Here is a 15,587-nt window from a genome sequence, read left to right as displayed (position 1 = left end):
TGATATTTTATATTCCACGTATAAAAATCTACATCGTGAAAAAGTTGACTATCTCTGCATTATACTTTAAAACACATCAGACGTTTCTCTTGTGGCAATATTTAATTCATTTTCAAAACAGTACGCTGCCGTCAATCTTATTGATAAAAGAAGCGGAAAAGTATTCACAAATAACACTTTTGGCTTTCTTAAGACAATCGGTCAACACCAAGATGAGAAACACAAAAGGATGTAGATTATTTTTAAGATGGCATCGTCAACAAACTTTTAATGGTGCCTAAATTACTGGCAAAATGAATTTATCCGCAAATTTAGCAAACAAACATTTTTTTTGGAGGTTTGCATGTCACAAAGAAATTATTAGTCGTAACTGTGTTGACGTAGTAAAATATATATCATGTAAGAGGAAAATTAATTTTTGTCATTATGTTGGATTTTACTCGTCATCATTCAGTGTTTCCCAATAGTGATTTGATACTTAAGTATTTATCAAAATTTGGAATTTTGTAATTGCTTCAGTAGACAAATAATTTTTCTTATATCATTAATTACAGTGTTGTACTGCTTGAAAATTAACATTATGCATCGTAAAGTGCCACGTACAAAAAAAACATGCGCATAACGTTGTCACTTGTAAAATTTAATCTCACGACTACAACACAATTTTCAGAAAAAAAAACAAAAAATTGTAAGGCGCGATATTTAAAAAATGTAGATTAAAATTTCAATGTACAGTTTAATTATTTTTTTGTTTATAAATATAATAATTTATAAAATAAATATCAGCGCCCGCCGTTCACTCGTGATAAATTTTGATTATTCAATAATTTTGTTGAGCCCACTGATTAAAATTTCTGTCACATTAAAATCGTAAAACTAAAAACAAGCACCGAAGAATAATAATTTAGCATAAACTATTTAGTAAGATAAACCAATTTAAAAACGCATTCATGGCGCCAAGAAAAAAATTCATTACATTTCTTTGATTTATCATTACAATAAAAAATTTAAGCGGAAATTTCGTGTTCCTAATTTAAAATAAAATTTAATGGTCAATTATTACGATAAATAATTAAAAATATAAATAAATATTCTTCAATGGGCTAAAGACCTTTAAATATAATAATTTTATTAATATTTTCTAAATACATAAATAGCACATTGCAAAGAAATTGCTCAATAAAATATTTAATTATACCATTTTGAAGGCATTGCCGCATCACACACTAAAATATTTGAAAATTATCGATAGCTGTATATATATTTAAAAAAAAAATACTGGGTTTTAGGCATAACTTACTATTTTTTATTGAAATATGTGTGAATTAAATGATAATGGATTGATTGCTAGTAAGTAGTCACTAATACAAAATTACAATAGTTAAAATCATGATTGTATAAATGTTGAAATTGTGTATTGATGTAACATTCGGATAAGTTTACTGTGACAGCTTTAAAATTAAATTAATGTGTCACCTTTCAAGCTATTACAAATTACTTCATGTCTTCACACTATTTTGCATTTAAGTTCAAATGATCGTACATTATTCGAAAAGCGGTGAAATTATAATGATGCAATGTTATACCCTGTTTACACGTGCATGGATTTACTGTTGACAGTAAGTATTATCGCGGCCATAACAAGAAAATGTATGGGTAAACATGTATTATATACTCATTTTGAGGTTAACTGACTTTCACTACCTGTCAAATAGTACAATAAAATGACAACATCGCGTCTCACTTACTCTTGAAGAATGAGATAGGAGAGACAGTCAGCACTTTTATGTATAAACAGTTATTGTTACGATAGTTTAAAATACGCACTATTGCTGCCAGTAAATCCATGCACGAGTGCAGGCGCTATTACGTCAATACGAAAAATTTAATGCAATTCAATAAAAATAAAACTGTTTTATTGACAGTTTTGTCTTTCACTCTCAGTTACAAAGAAGCGTATCTACTTCTCGAATCGTTGTTTTAGTAATATTGTCAAGATTCTATCTATAATATAAACATTACAGGTGAAATCAGAGTAAAATTATAAATAACAAAACTCAACTCCTTTTTTTTACATTTCATAAAGGTAAATAATTATGAAAAGTGTCCGAGATCCAATTGTTAATTAGTTAGTTTGCGTTTAAATATTTCATGTAGGTAAGTAAAATGAACGTTTACAAACTATCGGTTGAATAACTAATACTATATCATCGTCGTGTACATAAATAAATTAATACGTATTTATATTTTCTTAAATACAAATACACATTTGCAAGATCAACCGATTGATTAATTCATTTCAAATATTATGACCTTTTAACAAAACAATTCGCTCCTTCTTCAGGCGTCAAACGTATTGTGAGAATAACGTATATAAGATTGTTATATATTTCGGATATATAAAGAATACAAGATCCTCACATCGATAATCAATATTTTATAATACACATTAAGTAGTCCAATTATTATGTAGTATAATTATAGTAATATCATATACATAACTATTTAAATAGGCGCCATATTAATATAAATATATTACCATAGGTATATAATATATATACCATAAATACAATTAATCATTCCACAGTGATATACAATAATATGTTAATAATATATTATAAGAGGTGGCAATGCATTAAAAAAGGTTGTCCCGCTAAAATGCACGGTCATTTTTTATTTTTATTTTTCAGTCGCCAACTTCTTTTCATTTAATTCTGTTCCCTCTCTTTTCACTTTTCTTTTCTACAATGCTAAATCAAGCAATACATTCTGTACAAAAAAAAAAAACAAATTGTATCTTTTTCTATGCGAAAGATTTAGTTTTGAGTTTTATAATAAATTCAACAATATCAGAAAATCACATCTCAAAATGTGAGATTTTTAATATTGCAAAAACATTAAATTGTATTGCCCAATTTTACATTAAATAAAATCACATTCATACGTCTCCTTCAAATACGGTCCGTTCCAAAATACTTTATAAAAGATACAAAAAATTTGTAAATCAATCAATAAAAAATAAAGTATAAATTTATAAAACGTGGAATCAATTACGCGAGGTGACCATAAACCCGTCGATAGGTATATTATCATAACACAGTAATGTTTTGTTGCTTGTAATAATAACTATTTGATAATAAATGCAGTTATAAAAAAGGGCATCGCCACTTTTGTACCGGACATGTGCGGCCGTAAATCGAAAAATAAAATAAAAAATAATACAATATGGCGCTCCCTGGGAGGCTTCACCCGTTACGCTGTCTCTCTCTGGCCGGGGCAAGTCTTAATACTCTTCTGATCCTGTGTGATATTTTTTGTTTCACTCTCGCCGAGGTTACAAGCACCGTTGCAATTACCTTCTCGCCAGTTCCATTTTTATTGCTGCAATAACACAATGGTTTTAAAATAAGTTGTGAATTTATAAAACATACATGTCGACCGTTCTAAGTTAAAAGGGCGTCATGAATGCTACGGTAACAATGAGTCATTTATAGGGAGAGTTAGATAATTCAGAAGTAATCAGTAAGTTATTTCGTGACGAAGGTATAGTAACTATTTTCTGGCAGGGTATTTGGTGAAAAATATATGACACAACCGATAAAATATTTTTTTATATTGGTTTCCCGTAAAGTCATAAAAGACGATCTTCAAAGCCGAAGCATATACTAATGTACTATAAACGTTTTCGAGTCACCATCAAGTGAAAAAGAAAGATCAGAAAATTACTCTAGTCTCTAAATAGATTATTCTCTTTGGCAATGATAAGAAGAATAATGATGATTGGTTACCATCGATGATGTCTTGCTTGATGGAGATGACCTGCGTCCTTACTTCTTTGAGCACTTCTTGTTTGAACGCTTCCCACTCCGCCACGCCCACACACATCGAATCGCCGGAACCGTTTACCTGAAAGAGACAATGATAACGTAACTTAACCCGTCGGCTTTCGATTTTTTTGTGGCACATCAAAGAAGACAAGGTTTAATATAATATGTATAGCTTTAAGATTCAATGCACACAAATAGAAAATTTAAATTTACAGCAGTTTAGTGTTACAGGAAAGATTAACCTTTGTCGCCTCAAGCAGACTCATCCTTTTTGGTATTGGGCATTTATGACAAGGTTACAAGCCTCTGCACTAAATGATCACAACCAGGCAGTTTTATAAAGTATTTATTCATAAGAAATGTGCGTGATTTACCTTCAATATAGTATCCTCTGAGGCAGAAGTGAGCCGTCTCCTAGCTGAGTCGAAAGCAGAGTTGGCAGGCGGGGGTGGAGGTGCGGCAGGGGGTGATGGCGCTTGACTGGAGTTATTGCCATTGTTATTGATACCGTTTGAGCTGCCGCTGATGCTGTTGGCGCCCAGCCGGTGGGGGAGGGTGGCCGACTTCTCCCAGCCCTTCGCCGTGTCGTTCGCTCCTCCCTCCTGGAATCCATTTCAAATATTGTTACTGTCAATATTAGACTAGTTAAACAAACAGATAACAACAGAATGTCACTATATGACCTTACATAACATCAAAGGAATCACCATGCTATGTTGTTTATGCTCCCCTAAAAATGAATGAACAAATGCGAAATCGATACGTGGGAACATTCCTGTCATCAACATTCAATAGATTAATGATCACGTGAGAACGCGGCTATAGCTCTCTGACATCTAGGAAAATCTTCCCTTAATATATTTCAGAGCCATGTGACATTCAAGTTTCTAAAATGAAGTAACATCTTACTCCTCCCTTATCCTTAATTTCATTACATAATAGGTTTCAAGCATTGTGCTAACCCTCACTCACACTGAAGCATTAGTACAAAAACAATCTACACTTAAAATGTCCTTGTACTTCCCCTATGATTAGAAGTTGGAGAGAGACAAAATGTTATAAGTAACAATTCATGCATGAAACAAATGTTTTATTGGAAACTCTTCCTAGATTTAAATTTTACCAAAACACTTTTAATGCATATATTATGTGTTTAGGGAACAGATACGTTACGTATATAAATGAAAAATGAAGTTAATTATCCTGTTTCCATTATGGACAGTGGATCACATAGTGCCTGCCTGTCAATAGTTATGTACTCATGACTGCTGAATAAATTTTCTGTGACATACAATAGCAAAACATCGCTCGACAGGTGTCTTAGGAATACAATTAAAAAAAGGCTTGTCATATGTGAAAACTGATGACAAGATCGTAATATAAGAGGATTGTATACCTCAGTTCTGTCAACCTGCGCCCTGCGCCTAGCGAGAGTTCTCGCCATCTCGTTCATCATGGAGTGCATGGGGGTAGAGTTTGAGACGGGAGGGGTGGGCGTCGTCGCCTTCCCACTGCCCCCCGACGATGTCGATGAACCGCTGTTCTCTTGGGGAAGATTTGCTTGCTGCAATTTAAAGACAATAATTTCATTATATAAACTATTTGCTTAAAAATTCCTTATTTTAGAAAGTATCTATCACCATAACCTTACTTAATATAACAACTCACTGTTTATCGTGGTTTAACTATCCCCAGCTGACCCTACCCAAAATGTCTGCTTTCCAATTTGGTAGCCCAATAATGCATGTTATGGCAGTCATTTGTAGGTTTATCTAGCCAGCAAATTTTTGTCTGCCACTTCTTCCACAACCTACTGGATTCCTCTTTCTTTATTTTACTGATTGGTGACTTGGTGATGATCGTTCATAATTTTCAATGACTTACAAAGCCCTCGAAAATTCCGCTTGCCAGCTCTTCACTGGTAACAATAGTAACAGAAGTTCCTTGGTGAGTGAATTATTAAACGATATGATTAAATCTCCGGAAAACAGATGAATTTAAAAAATGGATACCTCACATTCCTGGCTTTACCCGCTTACATAACCGACCCCAACATCCTTTGGGTTTTTGTAAATTTTTTTCTGTTGTGATTTGTGTATTCACAAAAGATTTATTTAGGCTACAGAGTTTTTGCAAGTTCATGTGAAAGAGTTCAGCTAAGTACGTAAATCCTATCATTATTAGACCTGTTCCAAATATGTAGTAGTAAGTGAACCAGCTTTTAAATTTTCTTATACGAACGATAAATTAATCTACATTAAACTAAATATGGGTCCAAAAATTATTGGAGCTTGAGCAAATTAATCTAATCGACTGTTGGTGAAAATTTGCCTCAACCCCTTTTCCTAACCACCAGTCGTGGTAAGAACAAATTGAATCTGGCGAGTAAACTTTCTAGTAATTGTTCGAGGGTTGTAAAGCTTTTTACCTTATTGGCCTTTTTGAGTCTTGCGTGCTGGAGTTGTGCAGCTAGCGAGTTGGGATCAAGAGCCGGCGGAAGGGAGTTGGCGATTGGTAAGGGAGGCGCTGGGGGAGGGGGACCGCTGTTGGGTGGAGGAGGGGGAGGGGGCGCACCGCCACACTGAAACAAAAATGAAAATCCATATAATATACATCGTAGACAAAGTGAATTGGACACAATCAGGTCGGTACTCGATCGGTTTATAATATATTTTTATAAATATTATTTACCTGTAAACTTTGTGGAGGGGCAGCCGGTGGGGTAGGGGGAGGCACTGGAGCCTGAAAAAAACATATCAATTAAGCACACTACATACTCGATATCTTGTAATAATATAATATGATAAGTATAATATGATATCCGTTTCTACAGAACAGAGGTTGTTATGTTTACATATTATTTTTTTACGAGGAATAGTAGTTGGTCATTCGCTCATTACACGCACATGAGACAACTAATATTAGCTATCAATAAAATTGCTTGTTTTTTAATTGCAATGATGCCACTTCTCACTTGATGGAGTTCAACTGACATTGAGAGTGGAAAGTATCATTCCTATAAGAATCTCAGGAGGGTATCTGCAACACAGAGTGAAGATTGGTCTCTGAAAAAATCTGGTTTCAAGATTTGGTCACTTTGGTGGATGTAAATGTACGATTCATATATTTGTTATTTACCGTTGATTGGCAGGGCAGATTTTGATGAGGGGGTACCGGTGGAGGCGCGGGGGGTAATGACATACCAGCTGCCATTGGTGCACTGAAAATAACGACACAAATTTGGATTATGTAACAGAGAAAAGTCACACACAACAAGAACCTCGATTACACAGAATTCATTATGATTATCAGTTTCGTATGAGTGTCAGAAAATGGCATTGATGAACGGTGAAATTGTCAATGAAAGAGATGAAAATTTTAGAAATAAAAATAAATTGCTTGTTCGAATATCCGGATAACCGTTTACTGGGGTTTATTCTTCAGGCATTCAAGATTATTTTATGATATTTTTCAAAATACTTCACAACATCGAAATTAAAGTCCCCATTCTAATTAGTTACCGTTAAGGATTCAAAATGATCAATTTTTCCCAATAAAAAACACAAGGAAACAAAAAAAGAGTGGGAGGGACACTGAGCGAAACAAGAGAAGTGATCAAAACACTGTCGGCGATGGTGACCATAGGCACTGAACACATTAGCCTACTTCCTGCTGCGTACAGAAAGGAAATGGATCAGTGCACCTTATTTAATGATCAAAACAAGCATATGGGGCGGCATCTTATATGAATGTATGGAAGGCAGGAAGTATGGCAAAACCATAGCCTGTCTTCCTGTACAGTACATCTAACAGTGTGATTATAAACAAATAATTAATTAATATTATTTGACTTGATAACAGTTGTGTAGAGAAAAAATATAAATACTTTAGATACATGTTGTATAATAATCTTTCTCAGAACTCAGAAAAGAGCTGGTAAAAAGCTATAAAGACTGATGAACAACGGAGATTCTGGGCAGTGGCCATTATGCACCATTTTGGGAGGGTACACGGATAAAGAGGCAAATGTACCTGCTGGTGCGATGGTGCGTGTGCGTATTGTGCTGCGGTTGCTGTGTGGGCAGGGAGTGATTGAGGTTGACGTTTGGCTGCGCGGCGTGCGGCGGGGGCTGCGGAGCGCCCTGCAAACACATTTGCTGGATCTGCAACTGCAGTTGTTGCTGCTGCACAACAGATTGGTTCTGATTCTGCTGTTGCGCAATCTGGTTCTGCTGCTGCGCGATTTGATTCTGGTTCTGCTGCTGCATGATTTGGTTCTGCTGTTGCTGCAGTTGATTGTGCAACTGGTTCTGGAGCTGTTGATTCTGCTGGTGGTGGTGTTGTATTATGGCAGCGTCTTCTCTCGTCATCGTTCTGGAATGATTTTCGGTTTGTTAAGTTTATCCCGTCATTGAATGATTTGGAAGGCTGATCTGAACGGAGAGATAATTAGGATTACGTAAATGAATATGCAATAGGATCCTTAAGCTGCCTCGCACATGCAACTCTATCTATATAATTTAGACAACATTCATAAAAAATATGTTACTGAATACATTTCTGATTGAAAAAAAACCAAATTGGTAAAAATTTACCAAATTAAGATAACATATCAGGGTGTCTTGAATTTCGTGCATAATGGTACATGCTTTTTGACGCAATCATGCTGTCACATGTTCGGGCATACACCTATCTCTGTCCATCAGTTTTTCGGCCTAGCCGCCAGGGGCTAATAAAAGTTATTTTTGTCATCAATAAATATAAAAAATAAACAGGAGCTGTGCAGCTAAATTCCATGTTTTCACTCCACATTAACATGTGCTTTTCCTATGCAAATAGGTACCATTGCTCAGTTATCGTACCTCAAAGGAGAGGTATCAGTAGTGACGTAACATGTTGTTGCTTTCAGGTGGAGTTAGCAGTGGTGGAACTGCCAAGTACGCAACATGACAATGGTCGGTGAGCATCATATTGATTCACAAAACCGTTCTCTCTCAATTGATTAATGTATTACTCAGAGAAATATTGCAGCGTGGTATTTAAGTGACATGTGAGTGACAGTTTGCACTTAACTATAAATAACTATTAATTCCCCCAAGTATGTTTAAGTTACCGACAAAATACTGAGAATGTTCACAGTGATAAAAAGTAAATAACATGTGAATCAATGATTTTGGACTATAAGTAAGTCTTATGAGTATTACAGGTACTACTTCGTGTCAAACCTGTAACGCTTTTAGTTTGGTTGAATTTGTGGCCATAGACAAATTAATATTCTTTATGTCATACTAACTAAAACATGGCGGCATTGTTTGTAGCCGCCATCTTTGGCAGCTATTTTATGAAAAGCGGGATTGGTGCATATTGCATAGACTACAAAATAAAAAAAATGGATATGGTCACAATCAAGAATGAAACAGCAATGAACATGTCACTCGACAAATGGATACAGTCATACGGACACTAAACGGCAAGAATGCCACCTGGAAACCCACTGGATCATCAAACTGATTAAATTTAACGAAAATATATGCCAAGAAAAGATTGGAGATCTTCATCTAGCAGTGAATCGATAATGACGATAACACAACACAAAAATTTCTGCAGTAGTCCTCTTAACATCAAATGTTATATAATCAGTAATTGAGTGTTAGTGAGAGTGTTGTGTTGCCCTACAGAAGTGTAACGCATCCCAACCTGTACCCCATGTCTTCGTCGTAGTGCGGCGGCATGTTGTTGGGCGGGTGACCATTGAGGGCGGGCTGCGGCGGTGCGGGGGGCGCCTGCGGGACCACTGCTCCGCCGACGCCTATCGCTCCAGACCCTCGCGTCGCCAGCACCTGCAAGAGTATTAACACAATTTTTAAAAATGCCAACAATACACAACAAAGCTAATTGGTTTTTGACAGATGTGGATGATAATGATTCAAACTTTGAAAAACAATGAGACCACAATGTGAAATAACCTAACAAATTAAATATTATTCCGTTAGTTCTATTTTCACATATTTAGGCTCCGTGTAGTGCAGTGTTTCCCAAACTTTCGACATCTGTGTACCCCTTCTATAATTTTCGTAACAGTGAGTACCCTCGTCAAAAAAAATGCATATACTTTAATAACAATCAAAATATATTTATTTTTTCCTTTTTTAGTACATAAACAAAATAATCGAAAAATAAAATTCAGTCATAATAAAACATAAATAAAATAAATAAAAGCTATATTATAAATACATTCATTATAATCAATGAGAAGGATGAAATTGTTTATGTTGAGTCAGATCATCATAATTTGGTTCCCTGGTTGTTAATTTTAATCTGAGATGCGGTTCCACATCCATTCCAGTTCCTACAAAATGCTGAAAAAGCAACTTCACATAGATATGAAGTCGGAAAAGGCAAGATGTATTGCAGCTCTGTTAAAACTGGATACACATGTTGCATTTGCAACCAGAATGATGTTATTAAAGTACACTCCTAATTTTTATTTTTCAAGAATCCGTCTGAAGCTAATTCCAACAATTGCTCTTCTTCCGCATGAGATAAACCTTCTAGCATGGATGTTGTATTGATGTTCTATTGATGTCGTATTAATTCTTGTTGCACCAGGCGCAGCCAAAGCCCAGTGCAGCGCATAACTCCACCAAACTCTTGCCGTACCCCAGGGGGTACCACGCTTTGGGAAACACTGGTCTAGTGTATAAGGTTTTTCTCAATAACTTTAGTTAAATTATATATAATGTAATAAATTTTATTCATGTGCGATAAGTGGAAATGCATTAAATAGATCAATTATTTACACCGTTTTAACTAAGATCACTAGTCTCACTTTCACTTGACCTCTAAATGGGCTTTCTAAAATGAGCGGAGAAGTCTGGTAATCTTAAAAATATATTATACAGTCATATGTGGCGTATGGATGACTCAATGGGGAACACAATGACGTCTAGAAATGAATAGGCATGAAAGAGCTCTGTAATTTCTATTTTTGAAACATAGTTTTCTATTATCATTTCCAATTCGAGGGCTTAGTGTCAAACAACACTATCTACAAAAGTGCAACTTTACAGGAGAGCCAAAAATCGTTATTTTAGAATCTTGTAACTCAACAAGGGAAATGTTTATTTAAAACCTAATGTTAATATTTTATAATTTATTGTGTATTGTACATTTATCTTGCTTATGATGATGTTAAAATTTATAGGGATAGTTTTTAAAAAATATGAAAACAAGGGTAACTTATATAGTTAGCGTTAAACTTTACTGACGATTTAATAAGAAATTAGAAAAGATTGACATAACGTTGTTTGACTATCATGTGGCCGTAAATGTAAAATAACATTATCTCAAAAAAAAAAAAAAACACTTTTTTGTAGATAACGTTGTCTGACTTTAAAAGCACTCGAATTATAATCTCCATTTAGGTATTTTTGTGGGTTACATTACTACAATATAACCTCGTTTTTATGTGCCCGGAATTCACGTTTTCCCGGCAATTGCGTGTAATTTTTTCAGTCCCGATGTATTTCAGTACATTTAATACCCGCATTTACGTTTTTCTTTCCCGCGATTTACGTCGGAAATATTCAAAATATGCGAGTTACGCGCGCTTCACAATGATTGGGTCGTGACATTCGAAAGGCGAAGGTGTTTGGAGGGAAAACTCCGTGTCTTTAGAACGGCGCACGGTGATTGGTCGGCGAGTGACGCTGTGATTGGCCGGTTTTGGAGGTTCATCGAGGGTTTAAAAACCTACTTTACAAGCTTTGCTGATATTCAAGATGACACTTTTAAATGTTTATAAATAGTCTTGAAAGAGAATTACATAAACAAAAAAACAAACTAATATACATGATTTTTTTAATAAAAAATAAAAAAAATTTCAATAAAAATTTAAATTGAATGTTGTTTTTTAATAAAACGTTAAATTTTTAGAAACATAAAATTTAAATGTTCTTTTTTTCAATACCCCCAATTATATTTTCCCTCCAATTAGGTTTTTTTTTCCAGTCCCTTAAAAAACGTAAAATAGGGGTTATACTGTATATCTTTTCAGCATAAAAAGGAAGTGCTGTGTTACAAACCTCGAGGGAATGCATCATTGCTCTGGCAAAGCAGTCGGCATCTTCGCGACAGGAGAAGTTCAGGCCGTAGACCTGTCGAGAGTCTCGCCATTGGTGGAAAGTGGCCGTGGCTTGGTTGTATTTGAGGCCACGGACTATTCCGCAATTTATCACCACCTGAAAGTAGAGTTAAAACTATAAAGTGATGCAATAAATAGTATAAAATAAGTAGTATGTATAGAAAAACCACACACAAAAACATCGAGAGAAAAGTAACAATCGCTAGAAATATTGTCATTATTTATATTAACTTTTTTAATAAAAAAATGGATTGGATGCCCACTGCGTTAAGAATTTTGTTGGTGTAAGTGCAATACGACCCATTTATGAAATTTCTCAGGAGAGACCACTAGAGAGAGTTCTACTGCGATAATAACGCCTGTACATGTGCATGGTTTTACTAGTACCAATAGTCTGTTCATTAAACTATTGCGATAATAACTGTTTACACGCAAAAGTGCTGACTGTCTCGCCAATCTCATTCTTCAGACGTAAGCAAGACACGTTGCTGTCATTGTATGGTGCTATTTGATACGTTGTGAAAATTGGTAATTATCAAAATGCTCTGCAGGGTGTAGTTCATATTTTTTTTCTGCAGGTTCGCCACTGTCGTTTTACTACACTACTGCAGATATCGCACAAGTTCCAACTATCACGTAAAAATTCAGAAGCCACTAAACCTTTTTGATCCATGCGTGAAATCTTGCAACTTGCACGATAATACTTTTGTGTTTATACGTGCATTTTCTTGTTATTGCCGCGATAATACATACTGTCTGCAGTAAATCCATGCATGTGTAAATGGGCTATAAGTTCATACACGGTTTGATTAAAGTTGATAACTTTACCAAAAACATATCGATCGAGTTTGAAAGATTAATACATCAACCGACATGTTTTGTCACTTTGGACAGAATGTGACAAAAATGATATTTGAAAAAATTTGGCTTTTCCGTGAACAATTAATGATACATGATTTATAATAATCAATTCGCATCATTTCAAAGGTTTTCGTTGATGATATATTTAAATATTATATAGTAATGATAAAAATCTTGATAATGGTGGGACGACGGAAACGGCTATTGACTAAAAAACAAATTAGATAATAAATATCAAGACCCGATTCAAGGGAGTTATTTTGGCATCTCCAAAAAACATTTTGTGAAAAATGTAATTTTTATATTTAAGTACTATTAATAATACTTTTTATTTTTTTTGTCTATAAATTCACACAATCAGTTTACATTATAGACAGAGGTAGTGAACTTAATCGATGTTAACCAATGGTTTAGTAGCAAAAAAAAATTATTTGTGAAAATCTTGAAAACAATTTTTTGCTTGAAAATTTGTTAAAAGTATAAATAGTACAGAAAAACATTCTCAAAGCAATTTAAAGTTTGTTAAATTACTTTAGATGCGGTTTATCATCTTCAAGAAATTTGCATGTTTGCATAATTTTTAATGTTCGACGTTCGAATTAACTCATAAAATTGTAAAAACCCATCAAATAACTCATGAATTCCGTCAATATATTTTTCATGCACCAATCAAATTCGGTCCTGCGTAAGAGATATTTTGGCGAAAATGTCCTATTTAGACTAACTTGTTTAGAATTTAATGTTAAGTATCCCACAATCGCATCAGCACAAGTAAATATACGTGAAACAAATAAAATTTATATTTAGTTTTGCTCTCTTTTCAATCAGTAACGTTGACATATTACTATACTGTCCATCATGATGGTGGAATCCATTACAACTAATATGGATTGGTAACAGCTAGCCTACATACATATATTATCATGAAAATTATATATTCACATACTCTTTACACAATACAACAATTATTGTGGAAACTACTGTCAGACCTTTGTCGAAGTAATCAACGTAAAACATGACATGGCACATGGAAGATTATATTCGCATCGATGATTATTAACATGCCATTACCTCGTGGTCGTGCAGTTTCCTCCCGACGACCCTGAACGTGTTGAGCTGCGTGTGATGGTAGATGTGGACTTTGGAGAGGCCGGAACTGCTACCGGAAGGCACCCACTTCTTCAGCGCGTCGTCGTACACCATCACCGAGGCGCGAGCGCTGCTTATTGACTGTTCGCTGTTGACAAACAAAAACGCACAATCAATATTATTGTTAGCAGCAATCACTCGACGCATAACTTATCCAAATCCATAAATAGACAATTAGGTAATACTATCAAACAAATACTTTAAAATCGTATAAGGTATTTTGAAATATATTATATAAAATGTTTATATTATGTAACATATTTTCTTGTCCTGCCGGATATTTCAATTTTCAAATATATTATTCCTACTTGGTGAGAGAAAATTTTCAAAATAAATGAATGTGGCATTTGCTGTCATTGCATGCATGGAAAGTGAAACATACCACATTTGCTCAAATAGGGAGCATTGTTGAGACGTAATTTGAATATTTTGGCCTAATTTGTCTTCGTTAAAACATTATAATGGCCTTCTACTACGTACACGCACAGTTCAATTAATAAACAAAAACATAAAGAAATACGTAAGTATGAGTATCAACACTTTTTCTTGAAATACATAGTGCTTGCTAGAGGTTCATTTAAGAATAAGAGCCATTTCACACGAGAAACCAGTATCTCCGGACACTGCATATACATATAAATGAAAGCGACTAAAGTGTGTCTCCGTCTGAAAGCGTGTAAATGCAGACTCTCGAGACACCGGTGTCGAAATGGCTCAAAACCTCATTGGGAGAGTGCTGAAAATAATCAATTATGTAGAATTTACAATTATATATTTTATTTTATCAACTTATTCACTGGTGCACTTGCATTCCTCAATTCAATGTAAGAGTATGTTAGTAGTTTTTTCTACCATTAGCATGAAATTAATCACATGTTTATTAGTATGGCAATATTGTGGACACTCAAATGCTAAATTTCATGTTAATAGTGAACACGACGACTGCTAGAATAGAGCTGCAGGAAGAAATTATAATACTTGGCATGGAATAGAATGTATGCTAGTAGTTTGGTGAGAGCGTATTAAATAAATTGTAAATATGATATGTCACGATACAAAGAGTTTTAAAAAGAATGAGTATTTTTGTATTACAAAATTTGGATGTGATTCCAGAATGTTTTTATTATGGCTGAATACTGTAGAAAAATCTAAATATAAAGAGTGAAGATAAAATAAATTAGCTGTAAGCCATTTCACAAGGTTGGGAATCATTGTTAAAATAATAATATGTATTTAAAAAGTATAAGTACTTAAAAGAATTTGAATAGTATTATTTCCAATATAATATTTTAGAGTATCCGATTACTAATAAAGATTGCTCTGCTCATTTTGGTTGAATAGTTTTGTGTAAATAAAGCATGGCTTCCCAATACATGGGGCACAAGATTTTTTCTAAGCGTTCTCACAAACTACTAAATATAATAAATTTAAAGAATAAATAATTAATGAATTATTTAAAAAAAATTATATTTTGTTTAGTGTTGCAAGGCAAGTACTTCGATTTTCATATAGCAGCACAATCCCAACAGTTCTTCAAAACATTATGGATTTGAAGTTTAGCCATGGCAACGGAAGCCAGAATTAAAGATTCAGAAAAATGACTCAAT

General features: G+C 34.3%; 1 protein-coding gene across 3 annotated transcripts in view; it reads right to left on the bottom strand.

Annotated features, from left to right (window-relative positions):
* Positions 1 to 2,687: 2,687 nt before the first annotated feature.
* The window catches only part of ena (ENAH actin regulator enabled), a 35,537-nt gene continuing 22,637 nt past the window's right edge, over positions 2,688 to 15,587 (bottom strand). For 2 of the 3 annotated variants that reach the window (XM_085954714.1, XM_085954715.1), the window contains exons 3-13: positions 13,903 to 14,068; positions 11,912 to 12,067; positions 9,525 to 9,667; positions 7,860 to 8,201; positions 6,966 to 7,047; positions 6,519 to 6,569; positions 6,256 to 6,408; positions 5,224 to 5,391; positions 4,202 to 4,429; positions 3,789 to 3,906; positions 2,688 to 3,381 (exon numbers count right to left, since the gene is read on the bottom strand). In XM_085954714.1, coding sequence (XP_085810840.1) covers positions 3,353 to 3,381; positions 3,789 to 3,906; positions 4,202 to 4,429; positions 5,224 to 5,391; positions 6,256 to 6,408; positions 6,519 to 6,569; positions 6,966 to 7,047; positions 7,860 to 8,201; positions 9,525 to 9,667; positions 11,912 to 12,067; positions 13,903 to 14,068 — 1,636 coding nt within the window. In that variant the 3' untranslated portion in view covers positions 2,688 to 3,352. The remainder of the gene's footprint in view (positions 3,382 to 3,788; positions 3,907 to 4,201; positions 4,430 to 5,223; positions 5,392 to 6,255; positions 6,409 to 6,518; positions 6,570 to 6,965; positions 7,048 to 7,859; positions 8,202 to 9,524; positions 9,668 to 11,911; positions 12,068 to 13,902; positions 14,069 to 15,587) is intronic. The other variant, XM_085954717.1, reaches the window with a different exon arrangement.

The sequence above is a fragment of the Rhyacophila brunnea genome, unplaced genomic scaffold, assembly GCF_057557595.1.
Source record: "Rhyacophila brunnea isolate RB1 unplaced genomic scaffold, BYU_Rbru_1.0 scaffold_4, whole genome shotgun sequence".
Lineage (NCBI taxonomy): Eukaryota > Metazoa > Arthropoda > Insecta > Trichoptera > Rhyacophilidae > Rhyacophila > Rhyacophila brunnea.
This window is presented reverse-complemented; position numbering and strand designations above follow the sequence as displayed.